Genomic DNA, 26,642 nt, shown 5'->3' with positions numbered 1-26,642 from the left:
TGTCTTTTTGTCTATGATTTATTCAGCAGAGCACAATATTTACTTCAGGTATACATGTCAGAATTTAGGATTGCACATTTGGAACTTGCGTGCGCGATAATTAATGCAACGTATGAGTCATATCGTTCTGGCCCTTTTGTGAATTCATTGCTCCTCATTACAGAGGAGTCAAATGGATCATGCAAATAAGCTGTCAAGGCTTCTTGCAGTCAGCGCTGTCACTTTTCCATATACAAAACTGTCAACATGGTGTTCAAATATATAAATGCTCCATAAAAAAAAAAAACCATCAAATGATATTTGGTGTCACTGGAAAAAGTATTCTAGGATTCTAAAAAGGATAAGCAGTTTCCAATTCACTTTTCGGTATGATGCCGAATACACCAACAAACAACATATGACTTCTCTTGGATCATTTCTTTTTTTTTTACAAAAAGAGCAGAACTAGGATGTCCTTTTCTAAGCAAAGTGGTCATAATATTTGCATAGTGTACATCTCCTTCTCACCTGTTTGCCTTCCCTTCAAATTTGAATTGATTTGCATGCTGGCTTTCTAATTAATTCTGTTGTCAGACTGGTTGACAAAAGGAGGAGTCTTGCTCCAATTAACACCTCCTAACAAGGTAGATTACCACGGACTTTCAAGAAAGCTGTAAAAAAAAAAAAAAAAAACAGCCTCCCTCTTGTGGGAATTGCCGCTTGAAGAATGAAAATGTTTGCACTTATGTCAGCAGTTTGTTTTTTTTACCAAGCTGTCCATTTTGTATTGTGAACTTTTTTTAAAATGTCATGTTTATATTACAGGTGTCTGACAGACATTCCAAAATGGTGCTAGTCCTCAGCATGGGGGTCAATGGATGCATCTCCCTCGCTCAAGCCTTCATGCAAGTAAGACGCTGATCAATAGCAGGTAATCGATAGACACTTGGCACAGCATGCGCCCACAAATTCTGATCATAATAGCAGATAGACAAGATAACACCTGAAAAAATGACCATCTTGCTATCACGCTTCCATACAATTCTGTGTTATGTCAATAACTGGCGGTCTGTTAGGACAATTTTTGTGTTGTTTTTTTTCATCAGAGTGTGTCCATGTCCTCATCTGGGGCTTTTTGAAAGTTCATGGCAGATGAGAATTTGGAAACAGTGTAGCCAAAAAGAGCTTTTGACATCTTAACACAGATGACGTCCTTAGGCTCTTTCTTCACCTTCAGTCACACACTATTACTGCTCTCACAGGCTAAATTTAGCCATGGGCGCGTTTGTCTTTCGCTCCACATTTTTAGATGTCTCTTTGACCAAAAGAGAAAGAGTGGAACAGTGGCCATTTGTCGTGATTATTTTCACACTATTTAAAGGGATGTGTTGCTGAGTGTCAACCCTGTTAAATGACTAGCTAAATAAAAACAATTCATTCAATAATTCATTCTATGTTTAATGAATCTAAATATGACTTGTTGAATTGAAATATTTCATGATGTTCTAATTTGTTGTTGATGCATGTGAAGTTAATAATTGAGCGATTATTTTGTGCAGGTGTACCCAATGGTGTGAGCGTGTTTACAGAACAAGCATATGAGAGGCATTGATTAGCGTGGCTCATAGTTTCGATGACTTGAGGTGTTTTTGCAAGCGACGTAACACACTGGCCCGGCCGGGTCTCACTTATCTCCTCCGCTCAAACCGCTTCATCATTGCTGGATGTTAGACGGAGCGCTGAGCGAGAGAGCGCACGGCTATAATGCTCACAGGTCTGTTGGAGTGAGACCGTGGTGTGAGATGAGTCTCAAGTTAGCGGGGCCACAAATGTTTGGAGGAAGGTGTTGAGTGTTGGCAGAGAGCACAAAGGTGACAGGAAGCCGAGTTGCAGAGGAGCCCTTGTGTGCTACTGCTGGCTGGCTGGCTGGCTGGCTGGCTGGCTGGCTGGCTGGCTGGCTGGCTGGCTGGCTGGCTGGCTGGCTGGCTGGCTGGCTGGCTGGCTGGCTGGCTGGCTGGCTGGCTGGCTGCGGGGAGGCCTCCACTCACTGGTGCGTGCTTAATGTTGGGGAGGGAGAGCATCCCGCGGCTGAGCTGCACTTAACAGCACATTGATTTCAAACCCTCTGGAGGCTGGTGGGACACATCTGAACAGGCCGAATCAGCCCGCTCCGTCCCTACTGACACCACCATTTACCGTCTCCACAACTCCTCCCGCTACCTCTGTGATGATTTGGATACACCGTGCTGGTCATTGGCCTCTTCTGGCCCACTCCTCTCCAGAGTCTCCAAGGAGTCAGTCTGGATTCAAGGGGCACTAGGCTTCCCGCAAGAGCCCACATGTTTGGGGTAGGACACAAAGAGGCAGCCATGTGGAAAAGATATGAATCCAAATCAATGCAACGGCACTTTGGGAAGAGCCAACAGATTTGGGGAGTTCCCTTCCTCTTCTCTGTACCATCACCATTTGGGACAAAGCAATATGCACTGAACCCTTTGGGACAGAATAACTTGGAAAAAGAAAATAGGGCAGATTCAATACTCTTATGATGACTTGATTGGAGATCTTAAGGCCAGATTTTGACTCCATTTTTCCACCAAAAGTTTTTGTCTGTCACACAGAAACTTTTTCTCCAATCATCACAACACCTCGCAGTGACTGTTTGTTTGACTCCCATATTCCCTTCGCAGGTGGATGCCAACACAGTTCTTCTTCCACTTGTCTAAATTCTGACTCACCTCACAGCTGCATTATTTAGCATGCATGGGACACAGCACACTTGTGTGTGCTAATAGGCTCTCAGTATCTTAACGATACAGGGTACAATTAAGAGGTGAGAGTTTGAGCTCCCGCTTTTCCACTTCTATTTCTGAGCTACCGAGTGATTATGCCGGAGGTTGACTGGCGGGTGAGGAATAAGCTTTATTTTTACTCTGTGAACACATTTAAGTTTAGATTACATAGGTTCATGTTATCAAACAAGAGTAACGATATTCAGGAGTGAAGCTCTTGGTGTGGCTTTTTCAGGGGAATTGTCTTCCATTATTTCCAATTCATTTATGATATGACTGAAGCTTTAATTGGCCAATTAAAATAGATTTTTAAATTTGCGGTAAAACCAAGCATGGTTTTCATGTATTCTGTTACAGTAACTATTTATCAAGGAATGATCACACATAAAGGGTCAGAGTATTCTGAATACCGGATTAATATGCGTCTTTTTTGAACATTGAGCGCCGTTGTTTATACAACACTGTCCTCTGCTGGTAGAAATTAGTTAAAACATTTCAAAATGTATTTCGTTTTATTTTGAATGAACATAATGAATGAAGTATGAAAGTATGAACATAATATACTGCATGCATATATGCACACACATACAAAATAAGAGAAATGTGTTGTAAGATTAATCCTCTGCACTACTAATCGCATCTGATCCGTGGACGAAGGAGCCCGGGGACGTAAGGTATGCTGCGAGACTATTTAAAGATTTCAAAACAAAGGACAAAATCTTGCACATAAATATAACTGAAGTAATAAAGTAAGAAAACAGAAGGGTGTTGGTTAGTTTAGTATGCAACAACAAAAGTCCAACCTTACAATGACGACATTCGTTTCGATTGGCTAAAATAATGTAAAAATCGATTGGCTACATTAGCTGTCAATCATTGTGGAGGCGCGGCTTGCTACGTCATTGACTAACGCGCTACGCTACGCCAGCCAGCCGGCCAGTCCCTCTAGTGTTCACTCAAGTGTCACACTCGCCGGTTTCCTCTACGCGACTCTACCGGCAATACAAAAAAAAAAAAAAAAAAAAAAAACACTGGTGGCCCAAAAGTCTAGCGGGGAGTGCGATGGACGAATCATCGGAACAAACACGGCCCTTCTTGAGAACAGTATGTACCCAGTAGCGCTTCCTTCACGCCACATCTGTTTGTTTCTTTGTCCCGCTGGCCGCCCGGCGTCCTTTACGTTGTGTTTGCCAGGCTGAGGCAGCTGTGATGCTTAAGGCAACCAATTGAACTCAACCAGTCGGCAGCTGCTATTGTTAGCCGGCCGGCCGGCCGGCCGGCTTTCTTATTCGGGACACGTGGCAGGGTGATAAGATGCGCTTTGGCTAGGTTCGAGAAAAGGGGACTTTTCAGACCAACGCGTGGCGTGGAAATCTTTTTTCTTGGTGTTTGGCTTTAGTTTGACGCGGGGGTATACTAGTAACTTGCTAGCTATAATGCCCAAGCCGGGTGCGACGTTTTTAAGTAGTTCAATTCTGGCAGAATAGTTTTTTCAAGTAACCATACTTTGACTTTGACTTTGACATACTGTGCATATAAGAAAACCGTTATCCCATCATCTTGCTTGAAAAAGTTCCAGTTGATCCAGTTTTCTGTGCAGTCGTCTTTGACAAACTTCTGCATGTCTTAACAAAATGCCATTCACATGGACAATACGCCAGTGACGCATCAAATGTGTCACAGGAAACGTTGAATTAGTTTGATTAGAGATGAGAAAGCGGAACCGAATCACAATGGGAAAAAAAGTGAACAAAGTTGGCAAGAGAATCCCCTAAAGCATTAGTGACGATGGGATCATGGCTGTCAAACTCCAGAGCTGTGCGAACAAATCCAAAAAAGAAACAGTGCTAAGTTTAAAATGCCTAACTGAGTGATGTAAGTGCTGGTGTGATATTGCCTACTGCTATGTTTGTGTCTAGGTACTTATTTGTGCATGTATAAGCTTGTGGTGGGGAAACATGAGCCCTTGTGTGCTCAATGAAAAGAGCTCACTTCATCACTGCCTACGTCTTTCCCCAGCCATGGAAGTCAGTGGCTGGGTTTACTGTTGCAGAGGCAATGCTTAAGCTGCTGGGATGGATGCCTGCCGCACAATTCAAATCTTCAATGAAGCATTGTCTTGCTCTGGGCAAGTCCTTGTCCATAAGAGAAAAGGGAATTTGTAATGGTTTGTATACAAATAGTTGGGGTTTTGCATTCCTAGCTTGAAAACAAAGCCGCCGCCGCCGCCGCCACCACCACCACCACCACCACCACCACGACCTCCTGAAGTGCCTGCTTCCATTTATCTGTGTGGGGGATTGCTTTTCATTTGTGACCTGAATACCTCAGCGGGTAAATATTAGTATGTCCTCCCTACGAGTGCATATGTCCTCCATGTGTCGCTGTGTGCTTGTGTGTTTTTTTAGCTCCTGGCCAGGTCAAATAAAATATTAATGGTGCCATGGTGGGATTGGCTGGTGAGCAAAGAGCGGGCTGACAACTGGGTAGAGCAGAGCACTGTGTTTCGCAAGCAGCTCTCTCGCTCTCTCCCTCCCTCTCTCTCGCTCTCCCTCACACAAGCAGAGGAATCGGGAAGAGACAAGTGTGATTGTGTCTCTGCCGAGTGCGTTCCCAACGAGGTTCTTGTCAGGATTGAGCTAACGTGTCTGTGCTAGGGTCTCGATGGACAGACAGAGCCAAGAAAAACATGCGCTAACGGTAGGTGCTCCCGTGTTTTGCAGGTGCTGTACAATGTGTCCCATCTCCAGTAAGGCTGCATGCATTGTTGATGACTTTTTATTTGGTCATTGGAGACAGGAGCGCCATTAAGCAGGCAGGGCATGTGCTTGGAGCAGGAAGGCATCCAAGATTTTAGAAAGTCAAATCCAAGGTGAAAGCAGGGGGTGATGGGAGCTTGTTGTTTTCTTCTTCTTCTTCTTCTTCTTCTTCTTCTCTCATGCATTTGACATGCGTCCTGAAATGGGGACGTTTGCTTTGTCATATTTGTTGATCTCAAGGAGTGGAGACGAGTCGAAAGCAGCAGGCAGAGAGTGTGTTATGGCTGCTTGAAGGACAAGGAGAAAAGGATACTGTTAGAGGTGCTCCGCCAAGGTGCTGGAACATGCAGGTGCTGCATGCTGTTTGAACAGATGACGTTTTTCTGCCTCCCTTTTGGTTTTGTTATGAGCGCTCTCGTATTCATCCATATTCAGTGAGGAACGCTATTGTTTTGGTGGGGTGGGGGGGCATTCACAGAGAACAGATTGGGGGTGCTTAACTTAAAATTTCCAAAACAAATGGCATTAACATGGATCCCGAAATGGATTGGTTTTTTTATGTGTACGTCAGAAAAATGAAATGCATAAATGACTATAAGAAGCCCAAGTGTACACTAGCCGTGTCACGTCTCGGTTGTTTCGTTCTGCTCGTTACCTGTCCCGTCTGCGTGATTATTTCTCGTCTCGCGTCTCTGTCAGTTCTGTTTTTGTTTGCCAGCCCTGTCGGTCAGTCCCGTTGATATTTGTTAGGCCGTTAAGTTATGTTAGCTTGCCGGTTCTGTTGGCTTGTTCCCCTTATCCTCCCTTCCAACTCCCTTTTCCCTTCAATAAACCAAGCTGGTCCAAGCTGCATTTGGTGGCCCTGCTTGCGCCATTCCAATTGGTGACAACCTCTTGCTAGAGTGTACGTTCATTCCCAACATAAATGTTCTTCCATTGTACTTGGCACACAGTGTTCCCAACATAGTTGACAGCATAATTCAAGCCAAGCACTACATGAACAGGTGTTAGTATAACACATTTGTGCAAATGGAATTTTAAGGTGCTTATGAAGATTATTATTTTTTTCTTAACCAGCTTTATTTGCATGTAAACATTGGCTCATGTGATTCTTGCACTGGTCAGTCTTCTACTTTATGGACATAGCGTATTTTAACATCCGCTATAGTTGTAAGAAAGCGCTTCATATATAGCAATGAGTGAGCATGCTAAACTCTTCCCTTTCAGTCCAGCACAAAGTCATGCCAACATGAGGTCACTGTCACCTTGTGGTATTTATAAACCGCGTCAGGACATCATGCTTCCAAACATGACGAAAGATTGTCATTCGTCTACAGGTGAAAACCTAATTGACTTATCATTTTATTTTTCTTCATGTTAAATCCACTTTTTTTTTTATCAATTTGGTGGCGGCGGGTATAGTATTTTGGGAGGCACGATGTGGTCACATCATGTTTTCTGTGCTGTAACATGGTGTGATGTTCATGTGACATCTGGTGCCTCCACTTTGGCCACACGTGCTGCAGGAACTAAAAACAGTTTCTCTGCAGCTGTCTGAATGACCTAACGCTTACGGCGAGCGGGTCAAGAGACCACTAATGGCATTTTTGTAATTGGACTAACTAACCACATCTGATTCTGAGGGCTTCAAGCGACCCACAATCTCCTGTAAAGAGGATCGAGTCAAAGGATCAAACTAGAAGGCCAGATGACGGGGATTGAAGGGTCCAACGAAGAGGGAGGGATTAGATGCCTAGTAGAAGACACCTTATTAAAAACATTTCCGTCTGTATCATTTTCAGCAAGTGTCAAAATGGCCGCCCCCCTGAGATGGATCAAAACAGAAGAATTTTAGTTGGGCTGCACAAAACTTATCATTACATAGGAAATAGTCCATGTATCCATGTGGACCTAAGGACATGTTCACACGTTGGTTTGGTTTTGAATTCTTCTTCTTCTTAAAGCATCCCCTTTTTTACTCTTTCCTAGGGTCTGGATGAGGAGGCAATCGTCGACCACGGAAAGAGCAGCTTCGCCATTCAAACCAACTATGAAAAGGACGACTTGGAAAGTAAGTTGTGATGGGAGAATGTTCTTTTGGTGCCGACCCCGGATAAGCGGAAGAAGATGGATGGATGGATGGATGGATGGATGGATGGATGGATGGATGGATGGATGGATGGATGGATGGATGGATGGATGGATGGATGGATGGATGGATGGATGGATGGATGGATGGATGGATGGATGGATGGATGGATGGATTTTATTTTGATGTTCAATTATTTTTCTAGGCCACAGAGCAGTGTACGTAGGCGTTCACGTTCCTATCGGAAGGGAGAACAAGCGGCGACACCGTCACAGAGGACACAGGCACCACAGAAAGAGAAGGGATAAAGACTCTGATGACGGAAAAGAGGATGACAGAGAATCTCCCCCCTACGGTTAGTACACTCCATTTCTGTTAACCTCCGCAAAGCACTATGGCCTGAAAGTCTCAATTGTGAGCAAACGGGTGGATGTAGACTAACTTTGTACTTGGATTTTATTTTGATTTATTTTTTGTTCTGATCACTTCACTGAAAATGAACTTCAATCTTTTTGTTCCTACTCATTATGCCCAAATCACTGAAAGGCTTAAGTACTTTTTGAAGTACAGTACTAATTCCATTCATTCAGGTTGGATGATTTCCTATCCTATATCATTTGTTCCCACGGTCACACTTTCTATGTGATGTAGGCTTGGCCCATTTTGTCACTTCGTTATGAAAGCCAAGTGCAGAAAAAGTGTCAGGGTAGTTGTGATTTTCTACAATACATTCACATTATATAAAATAGATGAATATTATTGCTGCAATGTAATGATGGACCAACGATTAACCGAGTCGTTGCTTTTTGGGCTTTTTTTTTTTTTTTTTTTTTCTTCTTCCAGTCAGACATGACAGGAATGGTTCCAGAAATATCATCATTATTTCTCTTTCACATTTGACCAATACAAAGATGGAATGTAGAGTATGTATTTGTGCAGGTGCCGAATGTCAAAGTGACAAGCTATTAGAATGCAAATGATGTGCGCCGCTCCTTCAACAGACACTCCATCCCAGCGGGTTCAATTCATTCTGGGCACGGAAGATGATGACTTGGAGCACGTCCCCCACGACCTCTTCACCGAGTTGGACGAGCTATCCTTTCGAGCTGGCAGTGCCACAGAATGGAGGGAAACTGCCAGGTCAGACTAAAGAGAAGAAGAAAATAACATGTCATCTTATGTCACAGGAGTGAGAGTCCTCCTGCACATCACAAATCTTCACATATCACCGCGTTTCAACTTGTGACGTATGAGTTCATGTCTGCATTGGTTTTGGGACTGCTCCGCAGGTGGCTTAAGTTTGAAGAGGACGTGGAAGACGGAGGAGAAAGATGGAGCAAGCCCTACGTGGCCACTTTGTCATTGCACAGTTTATTTGAACTGCGTAGCTGCATCCTCAACGGCACAGTCATGCTGGATATGAGGGCCAACAGTATCGAGGAAATTGCAGGTAGAGACGCTTTTTGTTCCTCAATGACTTGTAGAGGTTGCCAATAAAGTGCCGTGAACTTTTTGACCCAAAGCTGCCTTTAATACTGCGCTAGCTTGTCTTGCACACTCGGTCGGGTTCATGTGCTGTTTCTTGCTTCAGACATGCTGATAGATAGCATGGTGGCGTCGGGCCAGCTCAAGGAGGACCTGCGGGCCAAGGTGCGCGAGGCTATGCTGAAGAAGCACCACCATCAGAACGAGAGAAAGCTCAGTAACCGCATCCCTTTGGTGCGCTCCATCGCTGACATAGGCAAGAAACATTCTGACCCATTCTTGCTCGAACGAAACGGTGAGATTCTTCAGTGCACTCACTTTTCTTTTTCCGACATATGATGGATCCCACGTGAAGTCTTTCTAAAAATGCCATGTTTATATCTTTCAACGCCGCGTGCGTACAAGGTGGATGGTAAAAGTGAGTACCATCTAGAGGTGGAGCAAATAGTCGAGCAAAAAAAGGGAAAGAAAGAGAAATCTGGGTGCTAAGTATTGTTGTGTCTGTATGGCTGCCTTGGTTTGAAAATACTGATCCTTTTGAACAAGCGCATGGCTGTAGCGCTCGGTCTACATTTTAGTGAGCATTTTCAGATTGGCATCAACATGAAGTCTGTCGGTGATGGGATTAGCTCGAGTGGCAAGAATAATTTGGAGTGTGATCCCTGTAGGTGTCCTGGACTGATTTGCTTTGGGTGTTTGCCTCTCGATAATTGCACCGATTTTGTCTTTCCTGGCATGCAATTTTGAAGCTTTGCCTAACCAGTCGCGTGATTGTTTCAGCTTGAGTGAGAGCGACAGGTTTTTGGGTCTTGCGGACAACAACACCCCCCCCCCCCCCCCCCCTTCACCTCTTCCTCACTGAATCATTTTATTTGCTCCCTCGATGCATGCGTGGATCTCTGGAATAACATTTCTGCTACGCCGCTCCCCCTCTCTGGCTGGCTGCTTCCGATACCATCCTTTTGATAGAGTTGGACTTCACCTGTTTTTCTTATGTGCTCCATCCCTTTATTCCTCTTTCTCCTTTCCCTGCCTTCTTTCTCCATTATTAGGAGAGGGCCTTTCCTCTTCGCGTCTCTCCCTCCACAAGCCAGGAGCCGGCTCTTCTGCCTCCAGCCTGCCGCAGAGAGGAGAGTCCCGAGTTTCCATCCTACTCAACCACCTCCTACCGTCCTCTTCCTCCAACACGGGGCGCACCCCTCAAAGTACCCCCGCGTCCTTTCGCCGTGCCTCCCCGAGCCCCCCGCGCAACCACGGAGCCGGCTTTGGCCCCGGTAGCATCCCAGAAGTGGTGGTATCTCCGCCCAAGGATGACGAGCCGCCAAACCGGGCAGAGGAAGAGGCGGCGTTGCCCCAGTTGAGCCGGCAATCTTCCTGTGCGTCCCAGGGATCCGAGCAGCTGCCCTTAGAAGGCAAATATCTGTGTAGCCCGCCAGTGTGAGTCACAGCTTGATCAGAAAACACTAGCACAAGCATGAAAGCTCTGCTTCTTCCTGTTAACTTTGCGGCCATCTCATCAATTACCCATGGCAAAGTTCATCTTCTGAGGCATCCTTGCCCCCTTTCCCCACATTCCTTTACACTACTGTGTAATGTCTCGCTTCTCACTGCACTCGTGCGGAGGGAGCCAGGAAATGAGCATGGGTGTTGAGGGCTTCTCCTGGCCACCATGTAACTCCGCCCCTGCAGGTCCTTTCCTTTTTAAGTCGACCACTCGGGAGCATTGTGATTCAGGGGGCCGACACAAACCGTGAGAATAGACAAGGTGTCTGCACCTTTATTCAGTGCTATGTATTGTACATTACTACTATGTACTATTTTACAAAATGAATATTGAAAAAGGCCATTGAAACACGTTTGCACAGTAGTGTAAATGTGACGGTAATGCTTTTCAAGAATCACTCAGTCAGTCCCAAGTCTCCTCTCTGACCCCTGCATAATTTTCAAAGCATTCCTTTATGTCTTGCTTGATCAAGTTTCTTAATAGCTTTTTGGTTGAGGTGGAAAATGCTCTGCTGGTCCCATAGCTCTTTATCTTTCTCTGCCTCATATGCGGCATGTGCTGGGATGGCTCCTTGTTAGTTTATTATTAGATATCTGCGTGTGTGGCTCCGCGCTCGGCCGGGACTGGCTCCGTATCAAAGTATGGAACTTTGGTACACGCTATCGCTTGTTGAACCGGAGAAGTTGTGCAAAAGGTTCATCTTATTTTAGCCGCTAAGCGTGTGTAATTGAATCCACTTCGAGGAGGATGTCCACTTTTTTTCTTCCCAAGAGGCAAGTGACTTTGGCTGTGGGGGTTGCCTTACTTGGATTGGATTATCACGCTGTAATCACTAGTCTAATTAGTGTGCTTTGGTGAAAGTCTAAGACTTTAAATAGCTGACCGCATTACTGTGTCAAATAGTAGCGGACAACTTTCACATGTCATTTGGGCTCTTTCTTATATAGCTATAGATTCTTGGAACTGTAATCATGTCCTCACGTAAAACTCATGTGACAGTATATGAACATACAATCAAATCCACTTGTTTTTTGGTCCCAGTTCTTCCGGTGCAATCTGACCAATTTCAGTTATGTATTTTAATGCTTGGCATAGATCTGCCGATTCATCACTTCTGTAAAAGTTGGTGTGGGTGGGTGAACATTCCACGGTTTAGCCTTCCTTTTAGCGGATGCAACCTAGGCTAATCCCTCTCTTATTCCAAGAGGCTTTGTCGGGTATGTGAGCAATCAGGCTCCTGTTCACCGCTCACATCTATTGTTAAAAAACTAAATCAATAAGAGAAATCCCACTTAAAGAATTTGCACCAAAAAAATGCTGAAATGTAACTTGAAGTAGTTCAATGTTTTGCGCTTGGCTATTCTTGAGTTGGGTTGAATAAATGGCATATTTACACGTAATAAATTGGAATTAGCCAGGGATGACTTGGGTGTTAGTTTTTATGACCGACCTGCTGATACAGTTGCTGGAAATAAATAGAGAGGGAAAACGGGCTCTTGCCAAGGATCCACAGAATAGGATAAGGCATTACCCCCATTCTGTGTGGACATTACATTTCACAATTCATAACTAGCCGCATGTTAACTGAAGTGCTAGCGTTTCCTGTTTGCGTTTCATTACAAAAGCAGCTAGCATATATTCCATGTGAAGTTGCCGTACTCTCTATGCCAACTCTTTTTGTCCTGATTCCAAATACAGACAGTCACGTCCGAGACGATTTTTGTAGAACTGAAGAATTTCACATTCAATATATGTATTCAATGAATTTGAATATCATTTCCTATATAGCTTAATCATGGCTCGTGTTTGACTTGTGATTAACCCTTTAAATGAAGGTCATTCAATCAGGAAACTGCGGAAAATATTCTATGCCTGCATGTGTGTGCTCTACATTTCTATGTGGTGTGCTACACAAAAAAAAAAAAAAAAAATGCATTGAATTTCCGCTTGAGCACGGTAAGATGAATGGAACGGGAGAAGTGTAAACCAAGATGTACCGATGGATCACGGCTCTGCTCAAATAACCTTCTGTTCTCACACTGTCCGTTATCCGTTCCCTGCCAGGACCTCTTGTTCATCCCCACTCCGTCCCCAACTACCTGGACGGCGAGAAAGCAGTGGAGAGGCGGCCTTCCAAAGTAGGGGTCAGTAGAGAAAGCAGCAGCGTGTAACCTAACCGTAGTGCTGAGCACAGACGATCCATCGATCACCGTGCAGGAGTTGTGTTGACGATTCCCTGATCAAGAGGGAACCTCACCATTTTCCTTTTGAAAGCAACATTTTGGAAATGTTTTGCTTTGCATGGTTGTCCATTTGGCCATTTCTATTCCTCCTCCACCAAGCTGGCAAGCTGGCATGCAAGCTGCCACTAGTGGATTACAAAAGCACCCATCACGTCTTCCAAAAATAAGGTGCACTGTTTATGAGTCACCGCGCCACAGACTGCCATTGCACTCAAGGGATATGTACTACTCAAGTGTCATGGCAGGAAAGGCTTCACAGCTTTCAACAGTCTTTGCTCAGTACTCTGTTGGTGTCAGTCTGCAACTGTCAGGAAAAAAAGTTGGGCTTCGCAATATAGTGGTTCATGCAGATTTGGAACCAATAGAGACTGCACGTTCCATATGTTGTCCCAAGTTTTCTTCTGATTTTAAGGTTGTAGATGCTAACCCTCCTTAGCTACACTGGCTACCTTCTGCTCTACCGAAGATCCCCATAAATCCCCTTCCTCACACTTTACTGTCCTTCAAATGGTCTTCTCTGTAATCGCATTCAGTTGTTCTCTTGGTTTAGGTGGATATGAATTTCATGAAGAAGATTCCTCCTGGTGCTGAAGCCTCCAATGTTTTGGTGGGAGAAGTTGATTTCTTGGAGAAACCTATCATCGCCTTTGTTCGGCTGTCCCCTGCGGTTCTTATCACCGGCCTCACCGAGGTTCCCGTGCCCACGAGGTACTCTGCTTATTTCAAGATGAAGAATGCATTGGAACAGGACCTCTGTTTCTTATTTTCGTTTGCACACTGAATGGAATGGAATGGAATGAAATGAAATGTTATCATTTGCATTGTTGATGTCTGTCTTTTCCAAAGGTTTCTGTTCCTGCTTTTGGGTCCTCATGGAAAGGGTCCTCAGTACCATGAAATCGGAAGATCTATGGCCACGCTGATGACAGACGAGGTGCCATAGTTAGAATTTTCATATAAACCCTCATTTTATGCAAAATTCATGTTCAGTCAGGTGCATTGTAATTAATGCCACTGGCTTATTGTAAACAAAAGAAATGCTTAGGTTTATCCATTAGGGAACTCAACAAAGACTTATTTGTGCGATTGTGTAGATCTTCCACGATGTGGCGTACAAGGCCAAAGACCGTACGGATATCCTGTCTGGGATCGATGAGTTTCTTGATCAAGTGACGGTCCTCCCTCCTGGAGAGTGGGATCCCACCATCCGGATTGAACCCCCTAAAAATGTCCCATCCCAGGTTGGTTTCATTCTGTTAAGTGAAACTCATTTACTAAAGGTTTGCGTCTGCGGGGTCAAAAAAATGGCTGGTATCGAATGAGTTTGAAACTCTGCAGGTGTAACCCGGCACCGCTGCGCGTAGAGATGCCTGTGCTTATTCTAGCGAGGAGAAGGCATGGAACAGTACCTTCGTTGTGTTCCGTGCTATATGGAGGAGGGTCTTGGAAAAAATGTTTGTACCTTTCTCCTGAGTGATACCTCTTAACAATGAGGTCTCTGTAATGCTGTGGAAGCTCTTTGCAGGCCATGCCTTATCACTTAGAGGTGGCTCCAAAAATGTCGGTAAAAATGCAATAGAACGTTATTTGAGGTTAATCAGGAGCACTTGAAATTAGGGCAAGAAGAAAAACAAAGTCGCTGTACTTGTCCGTGTCTGTCTTCATATGTCTGTATGTTTGTGAGCAGCTAAAGAGGAAGAGGCCATCCCATCCAAACGGCACCGCATCCCCAGCGGGAGAACTGGAAAAGGAAGAGGACCACCACGTGGGACCAGAGCTGCAGAGGACCGGAAGGTGAGTACTGCACATTTTTGTCAGCAGTATACTTTGACTTCCTCTACAAGTTTACCTTTCTATAAAAACGTTTTGCAAGAGATGTAAATTTAGTTTAAGAAATAAGTAATACTCGAGAGCGTGAAACATTTCAAAAGTCAGCAGTGCCAGCAGCCTGAGATTTATGTCTTAACGGTGACTGATTGTCTAAGGTTGTAGCCAGGCGTGCAGTGCAGCTTTATATAAACCACACACACACACACACTTCAAGGACACTCTGCACACTGATTTATTTACACGTTGGTCCTCCTTTTCACCATTTCTATAAAAGGCGCAGAGCATGCGCAAGCCATAAATGTAAAGAAAGATAGCAGAAAGTGGGGCAGTGAGCTTTTCAGAAGGCAGCTGTGGCAAAAATAAAATAAATGAATGTCTCAGAGAGGAACTATGGAAAAAAACAAAAAACAAATGAGCAGTTAATCATACCTCTCTCTTTTTTTTCTTTTTTTTTTTTAGGATATTCGGTGGTCTGATACTGGACATCAAGCGGAAGGCCCCGTTTTACTGGAGTGACATCCGAGACTCGTTCAGCTTGCAGTGCCTGGCCTCCGTTCTCTTCCTCTATTGTGCCTGCATGTCTCCCGTCATTACTTTTGGAGGTCTGCTCGGAGAGGCCACCAAAGGCAACATTGTGAGTTGGACAGATTGTTCAGGAAATGCCGAAATGTGCTTTATAATATTGGTTGTGGTTCAGTAAAAAAAGAAAAAAAGTCAGTGGATGTGCGGCAGGTAGTGGCTTGACTGCAATTCTTGTTTACTTGGGTGTGCAATAAAGTGCTGCACAACGATATGACAAAAAAGTGACACTTTCAATGTCATCATTTTTGTTTGCTTCCCTCCTCCGCTTGCAAGCCGCGTTCTCTCTTTCTCATCACTCTTTGTCTCTTATGTCTACAGAGTGCCATAGAGTCTCTTTTTGGGGCATCCTTGACTGGAGTAGCTTATTCCCTCTTTTCTGGCCAACCCCTAACCATTCTCGGCAGCACAGGACCTGTTTTAGTGTTTGAGAAGATCCTCTTTAAGTTCTGCGTGTAAGTTGAAGTCACATTTTCCAAAGCGTATACGGGGGAGCATATCCATAACCATTCATGTTTGGTTTTTTGTTTTTTTTCTCCCACCTCAGCGATTATGGACTGTCCTACCTGTCGTTACGAACGAGTATTGGTCTGTGGACAGCCTTCCTATGTTTGGTCCTGGTTGCCACGGATGCCAGCTCCCTGGTCTGCTACATCACCCGCTTCACAGAGGAAGCTTTTGCGGCACTCATCTGCATCATCTTCATCTACGAAGCTCTGGAGAAGCTATTCCACCTGGGAGAACATTATCCCGTCAACAGCCACAACATCTTGGAAAACCTCACGTCGTATTCGTAAGTATTTGCATTTTTTTTAGGGTCGTGTAGGTTGAGGACATGCGGTATTAAAAATGCATAGATACATTAGATGCATATTTTACCTACTCCAAGCTAGCTTCAGTGGACATCTTTGTCAGTTAACAAGTCCGCATTTGGTATTGTCAATTGTCAACTTATCCTCAGTGGCTTAAAAGTAAACAGAACGGCACTCTGACAGAATGGAAGGAATGTAGCTTGCATATCAACAGAAAGAGTTCCTGGCAAATGAAGGAGGTTGGGAGAAGTTTACAGTTGGTCTTCTTGGGAAATATCTCGTTTGCTAAATGAAGTTGGAGATGCTCCCATCAGAATTCTCTCACAAAGATTGAAAGAAATAAGTCCACAACTCTTTTTCAAATTGTCTTGCTCGCAGGTGTCAGTGCTCTCCGCCAGCTAATGCCTCAGCTCAGCTCCTGAATAAATGGAATCAGACCGGATACAGTCCAGACTCCGTACCCTGGAGTAGCCTCAATGTTTCGGTAAGGCGGCTGGCTACATAGTGACCTCCAGTGTCCAAGGCGTTTAAAGACAACAGCAGCTTGATACGGTTACAATGGCTGCACAGACTTAAATGACTGTCCTGTTTTCTGTAGATGTGTAAAATGCTCAACGGGGAGTTTGTGGGCACAGCCTGCGGCAGCCACGGGCCGTACATCCCCGATGTTCTCTTCTGGTCCATCATCCTCTTCTTCACCACATTTTTCCTCTCCGCCTTCCTCAAGCAGTTCAAAACTGAGCGCTACTTCCCCACCAAGGTTGAGGGATTTGATCATTCAAAGCGACACTGCTTTCAAAATGGGTTGCATAATTTGATTCAATCTTTTTGTCGTAGGTGCGATCCACAATCAGTGACTTTGCAGTGTTTATAACCATCATGATCATGGTGTTGGTGGACTATTTAATGGGGATCCCTTCCCCGAAGCTGAACGTCCCTGATCGTTTTGAGGTAGGCATTTTTTCCCTTCTTCCCCCATTCAAATGACTTACAGTTAGCAATGACTCAAATGATCTTCTGAGAAGCAGGTCGACACATTTGCAGGATGTCCAACCCAAATTTGGCGCACTTTTGCCTCCTTCCCGCACAGCCTACTTCAAAGAACAGAGGCTGGCTAATGGACCCATTAGGAGACAACCCCTGGTGGACGCTGTTGGTGGCAGCGCTTCCTGCCCTGCTGTGCACAATCCTCATTTTTATGGATCAACAGATCACAGCTGTCATTATTAACCGCAAAGAGCACAAGCTCAAGGTCAGTTCGGTTCAGTCCCGGAATGCGCAATTTGCGAGAAGGCGCAAATTGCCTCAGAATGGTACTCGTCTCCTTGACTGACCCGCAGAAAGGCTGCGGCTATCACCTGGACTTGCTGGTGGTGGCAGTCATGCTGGGCCTGTGCTCCATTATGGGCCTGCCCTGGTTCGTGGCAGCCACCGTCCTCTCCATTTCGCACGTGAACAGCCTCAAGGTGGAATCGGGCTGCTCCGCTCCCGGAGAACAGCCAAAGTTTCTCGGTATCCGGGAGCAGCGGGTCACTGGATTCATGATCTTTGTCCTCATGGGCTGTTCCGTTTTCATGACGTCTGCGCTCAAGGTGAGGCAAGGAGAAGCGTTGCTCGTCTTTGTGCACTCTTTGATGACTTGTAGGTCCTCTTTACAGTTCATCCCTATGCCAGTGCTGTATGGAGTCTTCCTCTACATGGGTGCCTCCTCTCTCAAAGGCATCCAAGTATGTTTGTGAAACGTGGGTTCGGTTTGTCGAAAACTGGGTTTCTCGGATTGATACCTTTGATTCCCTCCACAGTTCTTTGACAGAATCAAGCTGTTTGGCATGCCTGCCAAGCACCAGCCTGATCTTATTTACTTGCGCTACGTGCCGCTGTGGAAAGTCCATATCTTCACCCTGGTACAGCTCACCTGCCTGGTACTGCTTTGGATCATCAAGGCCTCTGCCGCAGCGGTGGTCTTCCCCATGATGGTAGTAAAGTTAACGTTACAATCAGGATGACTTGGTCATTTACGAGACTTTTGTCATTCTTTACAGGTTCTCGCGCTGGTCTTTATCCGAAAGCTTCTCGACTTCTTCTTCACTAAGCGAGAGTTGAGCTGGCTCGACGACTTGATGCCAGAGAGCAAGAAGAAAAAAGAGGATGACAAGAAAAAGAAAGCACGCGCAAAGCTGGTACTTTGCATTTACGGCAAACATTGTGGCGTTGAGCCAGGTAGGGTCTCACTCGCTTTTTGTTTCAGGAAGCGGAGTCTCGATTGCAGAAGGAAGAGGAACTGGGGCTGCAGGTCAGCTATGAAGGCTCCAATCTGCTAAACATCCCAGAAAAGTCCCTCTCGGGAAGGTCAGTCCATTACAACGAAACCGTGTTTTTGTGTTGCGCCTTAATTGTTCCGTCGCATAAAAGGTGGCAAAAAAAAAAAAAAAGAAAAAGCCGTGCTTTGAGGGCTGAGATGAGCAAAAAGAGGTCCGAACTTTCTTACTGTATCTTGAACAGATCGTACAGAATAGGAGTAGTCGCAGACCACAGGCTCCCACAGGAAGAAGAGGTAGCAAGACAGTGTGTTTGGAAAACAACTGATGCATCCTAACCTTTCACACACAGACAGTTAGAGCATGGCCTAAACTCGACACGTACTTTATAAAAAGCACTTTCATTGCTTAACCTCGTGTGTGTGTGTGTGTGTGTGCGTGCGTGTGCGTGTGCGTTCAAGCAACCTCACTATCATGTTCATCTGTGGAAACTTAACATGGCTTTTGCTGTGCTCTGTCAACTCTGGTGTTTGTGTGTTTGAGCCGTCCGTCCGTCCGTCCGTCCGTCCGTCCTTGGCTCCTCTTGCTTTGATGTGTGCCTGCTTGTCTTCTCAAAGTTAGCATTTCGGCACCGAGTCGTTCAAGGTCCCAATATCTCCGATGAAATGGCCACAAGCGGATCACGGAGGGCAGTGAACTGGAGCGGTGACTCGCGCGGCCCGCATTTTGACATTATTGACAGTAGATATGGATTTATACTGCCTTGCACATTCCCGCTTCCCCCCAATTATTTTCCGATCCGAATGGGAGAAATGTGAGAGACGGACGGCGTAAGAATGTGAAGGGAATGTGCTGGCATTTGTTAAGGCTCCCAGACTCAGCAGCCCCTCCCTTCCGGATACGGTGAACCTCTTGTTTCCTTGTCTCCTCTTTCCAAAGTCTCATTTTGTATCCGTCCTTCCTGTCAACAGCCGGGAGAAGGCGGCCTGCGTTAGAGTGGACGTCAGCCCGGCGGACACACCAGGAGAGAGTTCCACCGCAGAGACCTTCCTGTGATAGCGACGCAGCTGACATATACATATTGTACACGCGGCTTCAGCCAAGCAGGTGAGCTCCACTTGGGCGCTAAGTTGCCGAGGGTATTCTGCTCCATTTTTTGGACCGTTTGCACCTCTGATGCCAAAGGAATGGGCCTCACTCGTGGGGGATCTTTGACTGAGTTTCATTTCATTTCCGTTTCCATACTGTGTAGCGTTCACAGACAGTGTTTGAAGGTCCTATTAAGAGCACACCAGCACCATTCAATGAAGGCCATTCAGCAAATATCCATGCCGGTGAATAATGTATGAGACATGGATATTTCCTGAATATCTGAACCGATGTGTCAAAAACCAAAAGCCAGGAAAGAATTAGAGAGAAGTCGACATGACACCATTGCAGGTCAAACAATCATGTTTTCTCATGCTGCTTAAATGTCATCTATTCTTATCATCAGAAACGTCGTTTGTATATATATATAAATGTAGGTTCAATATGAATGCAGGTATACAGTATCTACTGTGATCTTTTCATTTGTAATATGTCAAACTTACTTCAGAGGCCATATGAAGTCTGTACTGTACAGTAAGCACTTTGCCAGCATCCTTTTCTTACCCATTATGAATTCTAGTGTACTATTCTATTATTATTTAAATGTTGCTTCTTCTCCCGACTATTTGTTTTACGGCAATTTTGATTTACATTTGTCAGGAATCTTGTGGGATTTTTGGTCGCAGAATTTCCATGTTTTGTTTTCTTCCCCCCAAATCACTACCACGACAGTTTTAACCCGTGATTTTATTTATGAATGTTTACGCAAACGGATAACATCACAGCTGGGCTGTAGTCAACATCTCTTGAGCTCTGCACAACTGGATGATTATCATTTCATAGATACTATTCGAAGCTAAGAATAATAATAATAAAGGATCTGCCCAAGTACAGTGGAACACATTATACACAAAATAAAGGACACTTATTCAAGTATTCCTTAGTGCCTGCTCTCACTCTCATTGTGAATAAATGGGAGTCGATCGTAGAACGTCACTTTGAGGTACCGAAAAGATGACTGACTGCCTTCCAAAGCAGAAGCACATTCTTAGCACATGTGCCATGAATCTCAACTGACAGCGACTGATATCCTCATCTTCATACGTTGTTCACTGCCACGTCACTCAACGGACCAGACAAATGGCGAAAATCGGATTTTTGTTTACAACCTTGGGTGTTCCACTGTACTTTGCGCCAGTCCCCGTTGTGTTTCGATGACGCCGACGACACGCACGCACGCACGCACACGGCCGGCCGGCATACTCCTGCACACAAAACAACACCAGCCAAATGTTGTTGTTGTTGTTGTTGTTGGGGGTAAAAAGAATCCAAGTGACCCCAGTTAGTTGCACCTATTTTTATACTGTCTGTATTACTTTTATTGTGTGTGTGTGTGTGTGTGTGTGTGCGGTGGACAAAAAAAATGTTCTTTTGGTGATGCTAAACATTTTATGCAAGGCAAATATTTCTACTGTAAATGTGACATTTGTAATATTCTACAAAGCCGATCTAATTTTCGCAAAGTGCAGTCTTGTTTTAGCAATAAATGCTCCATGCGAATGGATCCGTGACACTAGCTAAATATCCAGGTAAGGAATAATTATCGCTCTATCGGTGTCTAGCTGTGGTGACAATGTGCCTTGTCAGAGCTCTTTATGTGCAAGTGTCGTACTTCCAATTAAGTGTTCCGATAGATACATGTACGCGGTGGCGGCGGCGGCGGCGGCGGCGGCATCCAATAAATGAATGCCAAAGACAAAGCGGCGTCAGTTTAGAGTGGACCAGTGCACTATTTATTGACTGGTGTGTAGTTGGCCCATGTCTGTATTCAAGTTGTTGCCAGCCTCCGGCTGCAGACTCCACTTCTGGACTTATTATTGTTATTATCTTCCATTTACAAACTGAATTGCTGTTTGTAAGTGTATTCTGTTATGTCTTGAATGTTTGCTCGCGACGTAGATGGAATGAGTCATGCGAGGAGGATCTTGGGACTAACTTGGCTCATGCCGCACGGGTTTTAAACTGGAAGTGAACTCTGACCAATCGGGTCATGTCATGCAAAACAAACGCTGTTGAGTGAAAAAAAAGAAGAACTAACTCCAGCAGGCAGAAACCGAGCCAAAATGAAGCAAACGTTCTGGTTAGCAAGAATGATGACTTGTACTGTATGTCGCAGTGGAAAGCAATAAACATAAAAAGTATCAACTGATCCTGGTTGTTTCTTCTCATTTAGAAATCCAAAAGCAACTTCATTTATTCATGATGCTTGCTCTGATTAGGCCTGAAGGATTTGGATTTAGTGGTTTTCCTCAAAATGGTCACATTTTCTTCATATGTATTGCCGGCATAAATGCAAATATTGGAGCATTTTCTTTTTTTCAGCTTTTTGTGTAAATGATCATTTTGACTTCCAAAGGTTAATAAGGAAGGAGCAAGACAATTTCTTCATAGCCCCAGGATAAGGTCATTATTTATGACCGTGTTGCTCAGGGTTAAAAATTCAAACAAAACATAACATAACAGCGTATCTATAAACCACATTTTAAATAAGTAACAGCAGCAGCCATTCCATCCATTAAGTCTGCACTGTGGCGAACATATCCCACTTCCAGCATCACAACTTTAAAAAGCCATCTTGTCCCACAAAGAAAGGATTGCATCCGTTTACCTTGTCTAGTTATATTAGTGTTACTCATTGTGTCTGCTGATGCATTTGGAATACATTACAGACGAGTGGGTCAGACTAAGCTAACATGGCACCACCGGCGATCCAACGTCCATTCTTCACATTACAATTTTCAGCCAAAAACAAGCAGAGCAGCTCGCCGCTTTATACTGAAGCCATTTGCGGGGAAATGACAAAGAAGTCCGGCTCAGTTGGCAGCATTTTGCGGTCCCTCGGGAACGAGCGACATGAAAAAGGTGATGATAAATGCCCACATGGAGGACAGGATGCCCGTTTGGGGGATGACGCCGTTCGGGTCCTCTGCGCCTTCCTCTCCGCTTTCCCCGCCTTCGTCATCGTCGGAGCTGTCGTCTGCGACGTGTTCCTGTAAGGAAAGAAAGAAGAAAAAAGAAAAGAGCCAATGCAAAACTTTCTGTCATGATTCTGCAATGATTGCTCAATTGTAATTGAATTCAAAAAATAAAATAAAAGATCACAAGCGTGTCTTTCCTAACGTCATTCTTTTCTAATAACCTAATATTCAAAGATAACGTCCGCACTAACTGGCCACAACGTTACAACCACTTGCGTAAAACCAACCAAAGTGGTTCTATTGCTGTGGCCGCTGACAACACAACCAATGAAGCAAATACCCCAAAAGTGAGCTGCATACCATTCCATGGAGGTCATTGTTCTGTAGCTCTGCCTCCATCTCTTCCTGATTTTCTCCAGGAAGCTGCAGTTCATTTTCCAGGTTGAAGGGAAACCAGCCGGCCTGGTGACTGTTAAACACAAATTACATTACACGTGTAAACCCAATTTGGAAAGGCTTCGTAGAAATGTATTTTACACATAAATTGTGTTTAAAGGTTGGTTGGGTTTTTTTTTTTTTGCGTTTCTGCAAATCTAAGAAAACGACGTTTAAAATATTTTAGCAGTAGTAATCGAGTGACACGGGCAAACATCACAATAATGCAAAAAATTGGATCGCATCAACAGATTAGGACGAGCCACTCACAGGTAAAGCACCAGCATGGCCGTCATCACCATGAGAAAGCGACTGAAGGACGAGTAAAAGTACACGATACTAAGTAAGACGGCGGCCCGGGAAAAGGTGTACACCCAGTCCAGCCAATCCCGGTTGAGATCCTCCTCGTTCAGTATCTCCCCCCCTTGGGCGTTCATCTCCACTTCGGGGTTGCCGCGGCGATCCACCCGCGGGCGCTGGCTCGGGGGGTCTGCTTGGGGGACGGGGGGAGTCCTGGGTAGGTCGTGGCTTAGGTTTTGGGAGGTGGCTGCCAGTAAATTACTGTCGAGAGAAGTCATGCATTGAAACGACAAATGACTACCACCTTGGAAAAGTGAAGACTTACTAGTGCATGTAAAATTGGCGAGCATACAACTGCTGCCACCACAAGAGCGTCATGGGGTTGTAATAGGGGGTCACGTTTGTGGGAGGGGTGGACATTGCAGAGAAATGACTCCAGCTGGGAAAAAAAAAAAAGACCACCACCGCGACAACATTAACATGAGGCGCATGCAACAATTTACATGCCACTTGGTTAATCAATTGAAATTGATGATCAATAAATTGATAATCACCCTAGCTGACTGACATGGATATCCATTTTTTTGCATTATGATGATACAGTGAATCCCAAAGTACCTGTTCATGAATTGCTGATGCAACTGCTCGTAAGAGAACTGTGCACCTCGTTGTCGGAGTCCGTCACTGCTCTCTGATTGGCTGTGTTGACCGGGGAAGGAAGGACTAGCACTTTGAGTGACCTGTCAATCAGAGCATCCAATTACGCTTCGACTGGCAAGAGTGCGCATATCCTCTTAGGGGACCTCTTTGGGCATGAAGGCGAATGATGAAACAAAACGTAGCTGATGATGAAAGAGGAGTGAGGAGCATGTCACCGATGCGCTCACCGAGGATTGGGCCGCGCTCTCTCGAGGCCTGCGGGTGGGCTTCGGGGAGCTGGGGGGCGTCGGTGAGGGGCACACCAGATGAAGCATATGATACTCGTCTTGCTGGAAAAGACATTACAAAATGTTCTGACTCGTTACGCCCTCACCATTGGTTAGACAACTGGTAGTCGGGTACCTTTCGGAGCACATCTTTTAAAGTAAAGTGATCCAAAAGCAGCTTGCCAGAATACACCAGTCTCTGGTCTTTGGAGCTCTAAAAAAAAAAAAAGAAAAGAAATGCCTCATGTGGCCCCTTTATTGCACAACCCACCACAACACAAAGTCTAACCCGGTGTACATAATGTTGCTATGTAAATCTTAACCACACCACTAACAATCTAATCTCCTTTCTAGACTCGAGGATTTAAAATACCCAAATAGCACATATTGCTTGGCCTCTTGACCTGCCTTCACATGTCCATCAATGCTCTCATATTATTTCTAAGTCTTAACTTTCTCTTTTCAAATGGGAAAGAAAAAAATTGCTATTTTCTACTTTTATTTTTTGAGCTAACGTACAGTGCTATTGCATCAATTTCAATTTGCTGATTTGCATGTTTGCTTTTGTTGATTTACGCTTGTATGTTTCTACAGGCGCCGAAAAGAGAACTCCTCTTTGACACGCCCAAAAGTGTGGGAAGGTAGGCTACTTCTTTATACAATTGACCTATTTCACATGGTTTGGAGGTATTTGAGGAAAACCAAACATTCCCTTTGCACAATGCCTAACGGGGATTGGCCAATACTACTCGGAAAGATTTATTATTGTGACTATTATTATTACTATTGCACGGTTGTTTTTCTACTCACCGGTTTGCTGGGGTAGACATCTGCCAAATGGGCTTTGAGTTTCTCCACCGTCCAGTTCTGGCAGCAATTAATAGTCTGGTCATCATATTTCTGGTTAGGCGCCCTGATGACAAGTGTAACCGCACCGTCCATCACACCTTGAGCCATCATTCTCAAGCATTTGTCTTGAAATGCAAAAGGCAAACTGCTGTGGTGTGTTCTGGAAACACCAATCGTTACGTGAAGTTCATCTCTGGCTGCAAGGTGAACAAGACAGGGGGGCAAAAAAAAAAAAAAAAAGACTATTTTTATCAGGATCTTATTTAGGCTCTACTAGAGTGCTAAAACACAGTGTCTGACATTTCGCAACAATGCAATGTCAGTGATCGGTGTGGTAGAACCTACCTCCGTGCATTCCACAAACTGGTTATTGTATTGTAATAATTCCTTAATTACCTGGGTTGGAGAGTTCAATGTACACTGTTGACGCAACTAGCCGAGCTAACATTTAGCCCCACTAGATATTAAGCCGTTGGTGCGTTTGATCGTGTTAAGCACAGGAAAAAAATACAGATGCATTTTAAAAGCTAAATAAAATGATGATAAAGTGCTATGGATTGCTATATGATGAGGATCAATTGGGTTTACCTTCGGTGTTTACTCCTACCCTGCCGAGCCCAGCTGTCCTCTTACTCGTTTGCCATGAGATCGCGTTGCAAGAAACTTCCACTTAGTACAGCGCCTCTCGGTGTCCGGGACACAAAATACTCTCTTATTCCATATCAAGTCATGTTTTGCACGCTTGCAAATTCATTTTTCTATACCCATATGTTTGGTATTGATTCTACAATGAATCGTGGGGAAAGTGATGTCATTGTGAAAATTGTATTGATGCAGTTTGATGGCTGCAAAAATTATTATTTGCAATTAAAACCTCCATTGCTTCGAGGATTCAAAAGGTACACACAACAGGAGCGCGTTTTCATACCAAAATGCATCGAGACTTGATTCACAAACGAGCCTCTAGATGGCAGTATGTAATCATTGTCACAACTGTGATGAACTACAACTGAATTCATTATAATATATGGGGGGGGAAAGCTCAAGAAAACGTTTAAATTGTGCATGTATATCTCCCTCTATAAGTAAAAGGTATTTCATATACTAAAATGAGCAACAAACGTTTAGAAACAAAGCATTATGGACTGATTGGACCAAGATTGCGCTCAACCAAAAGGCCAGGAATTGTGGACTAAGAAAGGATCTGCTCATGATCCAAAAAACTGCCCCCCTCTGAAATAGGCTTGGACTTCCCAAGTGCCAGTCAAGATAGTTGACGTGTTTTCTGAGACATGGATGGATGGATGGATGGATGGATGGATGGATGGATGGATGGATGGATGGATGGATGGATGGATGGATGGATGGATGGATGGATGGATGGATGGATGGATGGATGGATGGATGGATGGATGGATGGATGGATGGATGGATGGATGGATGGATGGATGGATGGATGGATGGATGGATGGATGGATGGATGGATGGATGGATGGAGGTTTTCCGAAAAACAAGAATGAGTCAACCTTCTGTAAATTAGGGCCTTGTGCTTGCGAGACCGAACGAGAACATGTCAAAATCAGACAAGGTCAATTGCACGCTACTGGACCGACGACATCCCTCCCTCCCTCCCTCCCTCCCTAACTGGTGCTTTAAATGGAAGCGATAATGACTAGGAGGGAGATGGTGGGTGGCTAGCGCTTCCTTCATAGTGATGGTATTCGTATCATCTTGC

The 26,642-nt window shown here is 44.6% G+C and overlaps 2 protein-coding genes across 5 annotated transcripts in view; one reads left to right on the top strand and one right to left on the bottom strand.

Annotated features, from left to right (window-relative positions):
• The first annotated feature begins 3,695 nt into the window (after positions 1-3,695).
• The window catches only part of LOC125986631 (sodium bicarbonate cotransporter 3), a 43,086-nt gene continuing 20,139 nt past the window's right edge, over positions 3,696-26,642 (top strand). The window contains exons 1-27 of one of the 2 annotated variants that reach the window (XM_049750395.2): positions 3,696-3,875; positions 7,520-7,601; positions 7,825-7,974; positions 8,621-8,759; positions 8,909-9,069; positions 9,211-9,399; positions 10,157-10,516; positions 12,673-12,752; positions 13,402-13,559; positions 13,698-13,785; positions 13,946-14,092; positions 14,539-14,645; positions 15,141-15,315; positions 15,582-15,715; positions 15,808-16,053; positions 16,451-16,556; positions 16,671-16,832; positions 16,910-17,023; positions 17,163-17,324; positions 17,413-17,664; positions 17,731-17,799; positions 17,875-18,048; positions 18,115-18,252; positions 18,321-18,421; positions 18,575-18,626; positions 19,302-19,437; positions 24,653-24,699. In XM_049750395.2, the coding sequence (XP_049606352.1) occupies positions 3,834-3,875; positions 7,520-7,601; positions 7,825-7,974; positions 8,621-8,759; positions 8,909-9,069; positions 9,211-9,399; positions 10,157-10,516; positions 12,673-12,752; positions 13,402-13,559; positions 13,698-13,785; positions 13,946-14,092; positions 14,539-14,645; positions 15,141-15,315; positions 15,582-15,715; positions 15,808-16,053; positions 16,451-16,556; positions 16,671-16,832; positions 16,910-17,023; positions 17,163-17,324; positions 17,413-17,664; positions 17,731-17,799; positions 17,875-18,048; positions 18,115-18,252; positions 18,321-18,421; positions 18,575-18,626; positions 19,302-19,325 (3,612 nt within the window). In that variant the 5' untranslated portion in view covers positions 3,696-3,833 and the 3' untranslated portion in view covers positions 19,326-19,437; positions 24,653-24,699. Of the gene's footprint in view, positions 3,876-7,519; positions 7,602-7,824; positions 7,975-8,620; positions 8,760-8,908; positions 9,070-9,210; positions 9,400-10,156; positions 10,517-12,672; positions 12,753-13,401; positions 13,560-13,697; positions 13,786-13,945; positions 14,093-14,538; positions 14,646-15,140; positions 15,316-15,581; positions 15,716-15,807; positions 16,054-16,450; positions 16,557-16,670; positions 16,833-16,909; positions 17,024-17,162; positions 17,325-17,412; positions 17,665-17,730; positions 17,800-17,874; positions 18,049-18,114; positions 18,253-18,320; positions 18,422-18,574; positions 18,627-19,301; positions 21,629-24,652; positions 24,700-26,642 lie in introns of those variants that run through there. The other variant, XM_049750394.2, reaches the window with a different exon arrangement.
• On the bottom strand, positions 20,814-25,615 carry LOC125986632 (homocysteine-responsive endoplasmic reticulum-resident ubiquitin-like domain member 2 protein). 3 transcript variants are annotated; one of them, XM_049750397.2, is made up of 9 exons: positions 25,496-25,615; positions 24,869-25,104; positions 24,195-24,272; positions 24,020-24,121; positions 23,751-23,872; positions 23,458-23,571; positions 23,103-23,393; positions 22,758-22,866; positions 20,814-22,469 (listed from the first exon to the last, which is right to left on the bottom strand). In XM_049750397.2, the coding sequence occupies exons 2-9, from the start codon at positions 25,016-25,018 to the stop codon at positions 22,293-22,295; spliced, it is 1,143 nt and encodes a 380-aa protein (XP_049606354.1). In that variant the 5' UTR covers positions 25,019-25,104; positions 25,496-25,615; the 3' UTR covers positions 20,814-22,292. The 3 variants fall into 3 exon arrangements, with proteins under 3 accessions (XP_049606354.1, XP_049606353.1, XP_049606355.1); XM_049750396.2 differs by lacking the exon at positions 25,496-25,615 and adding an exon at positions 25,304-25,475; XM_049750398.2 differs by lacking the exons at positions 23,103-23,393; positions 25,496-25,615 and adding an exon at positions 25,304-25,477.

Source organism: Syngnathus scovelli, chromosome 19, assembly GCF_024217435.2.
Source record: "Syngnathus scovelli strain Florida chromosome 19, RoL_Ssco_1.2, whole genome shotgun sequence".
NCBI classification, from domain to species: Eukaryota; Metazoa; Chordata; class Actinopteri; order Syngnathiformes; family Syngnathidae; genus Syngnathus; species Syngnathus scovelli.
This window is presented reverse-complemented; position numbering and strand designations above follow the sequence as displayed.

Bases quoted from the DNA above. Each gene is read 5' to 3' on its own strand.
- LOC125986632 (XM_049750396.2), bottom strand. From the start codon at position 25,355: ATGTTAGCTCGGCTAGTTGCGTCAACAGTGTACATTGAACTCTCCAAC. The intron at 24,122-24,194 runs GTACCCGACTAC...TGTCTTTTCCAG, and splicing joins TAAAAGATGTGCTCCGAAAG to CAAGACGAGTATCATATGCT. The intron at 23,394-23,457 runs GTAAGTCTTCAC...TTCTCTCGACAG, and splicing joins CGCCAATTTTACATGCACTA to TAATTTACTGGCAGCCACCT.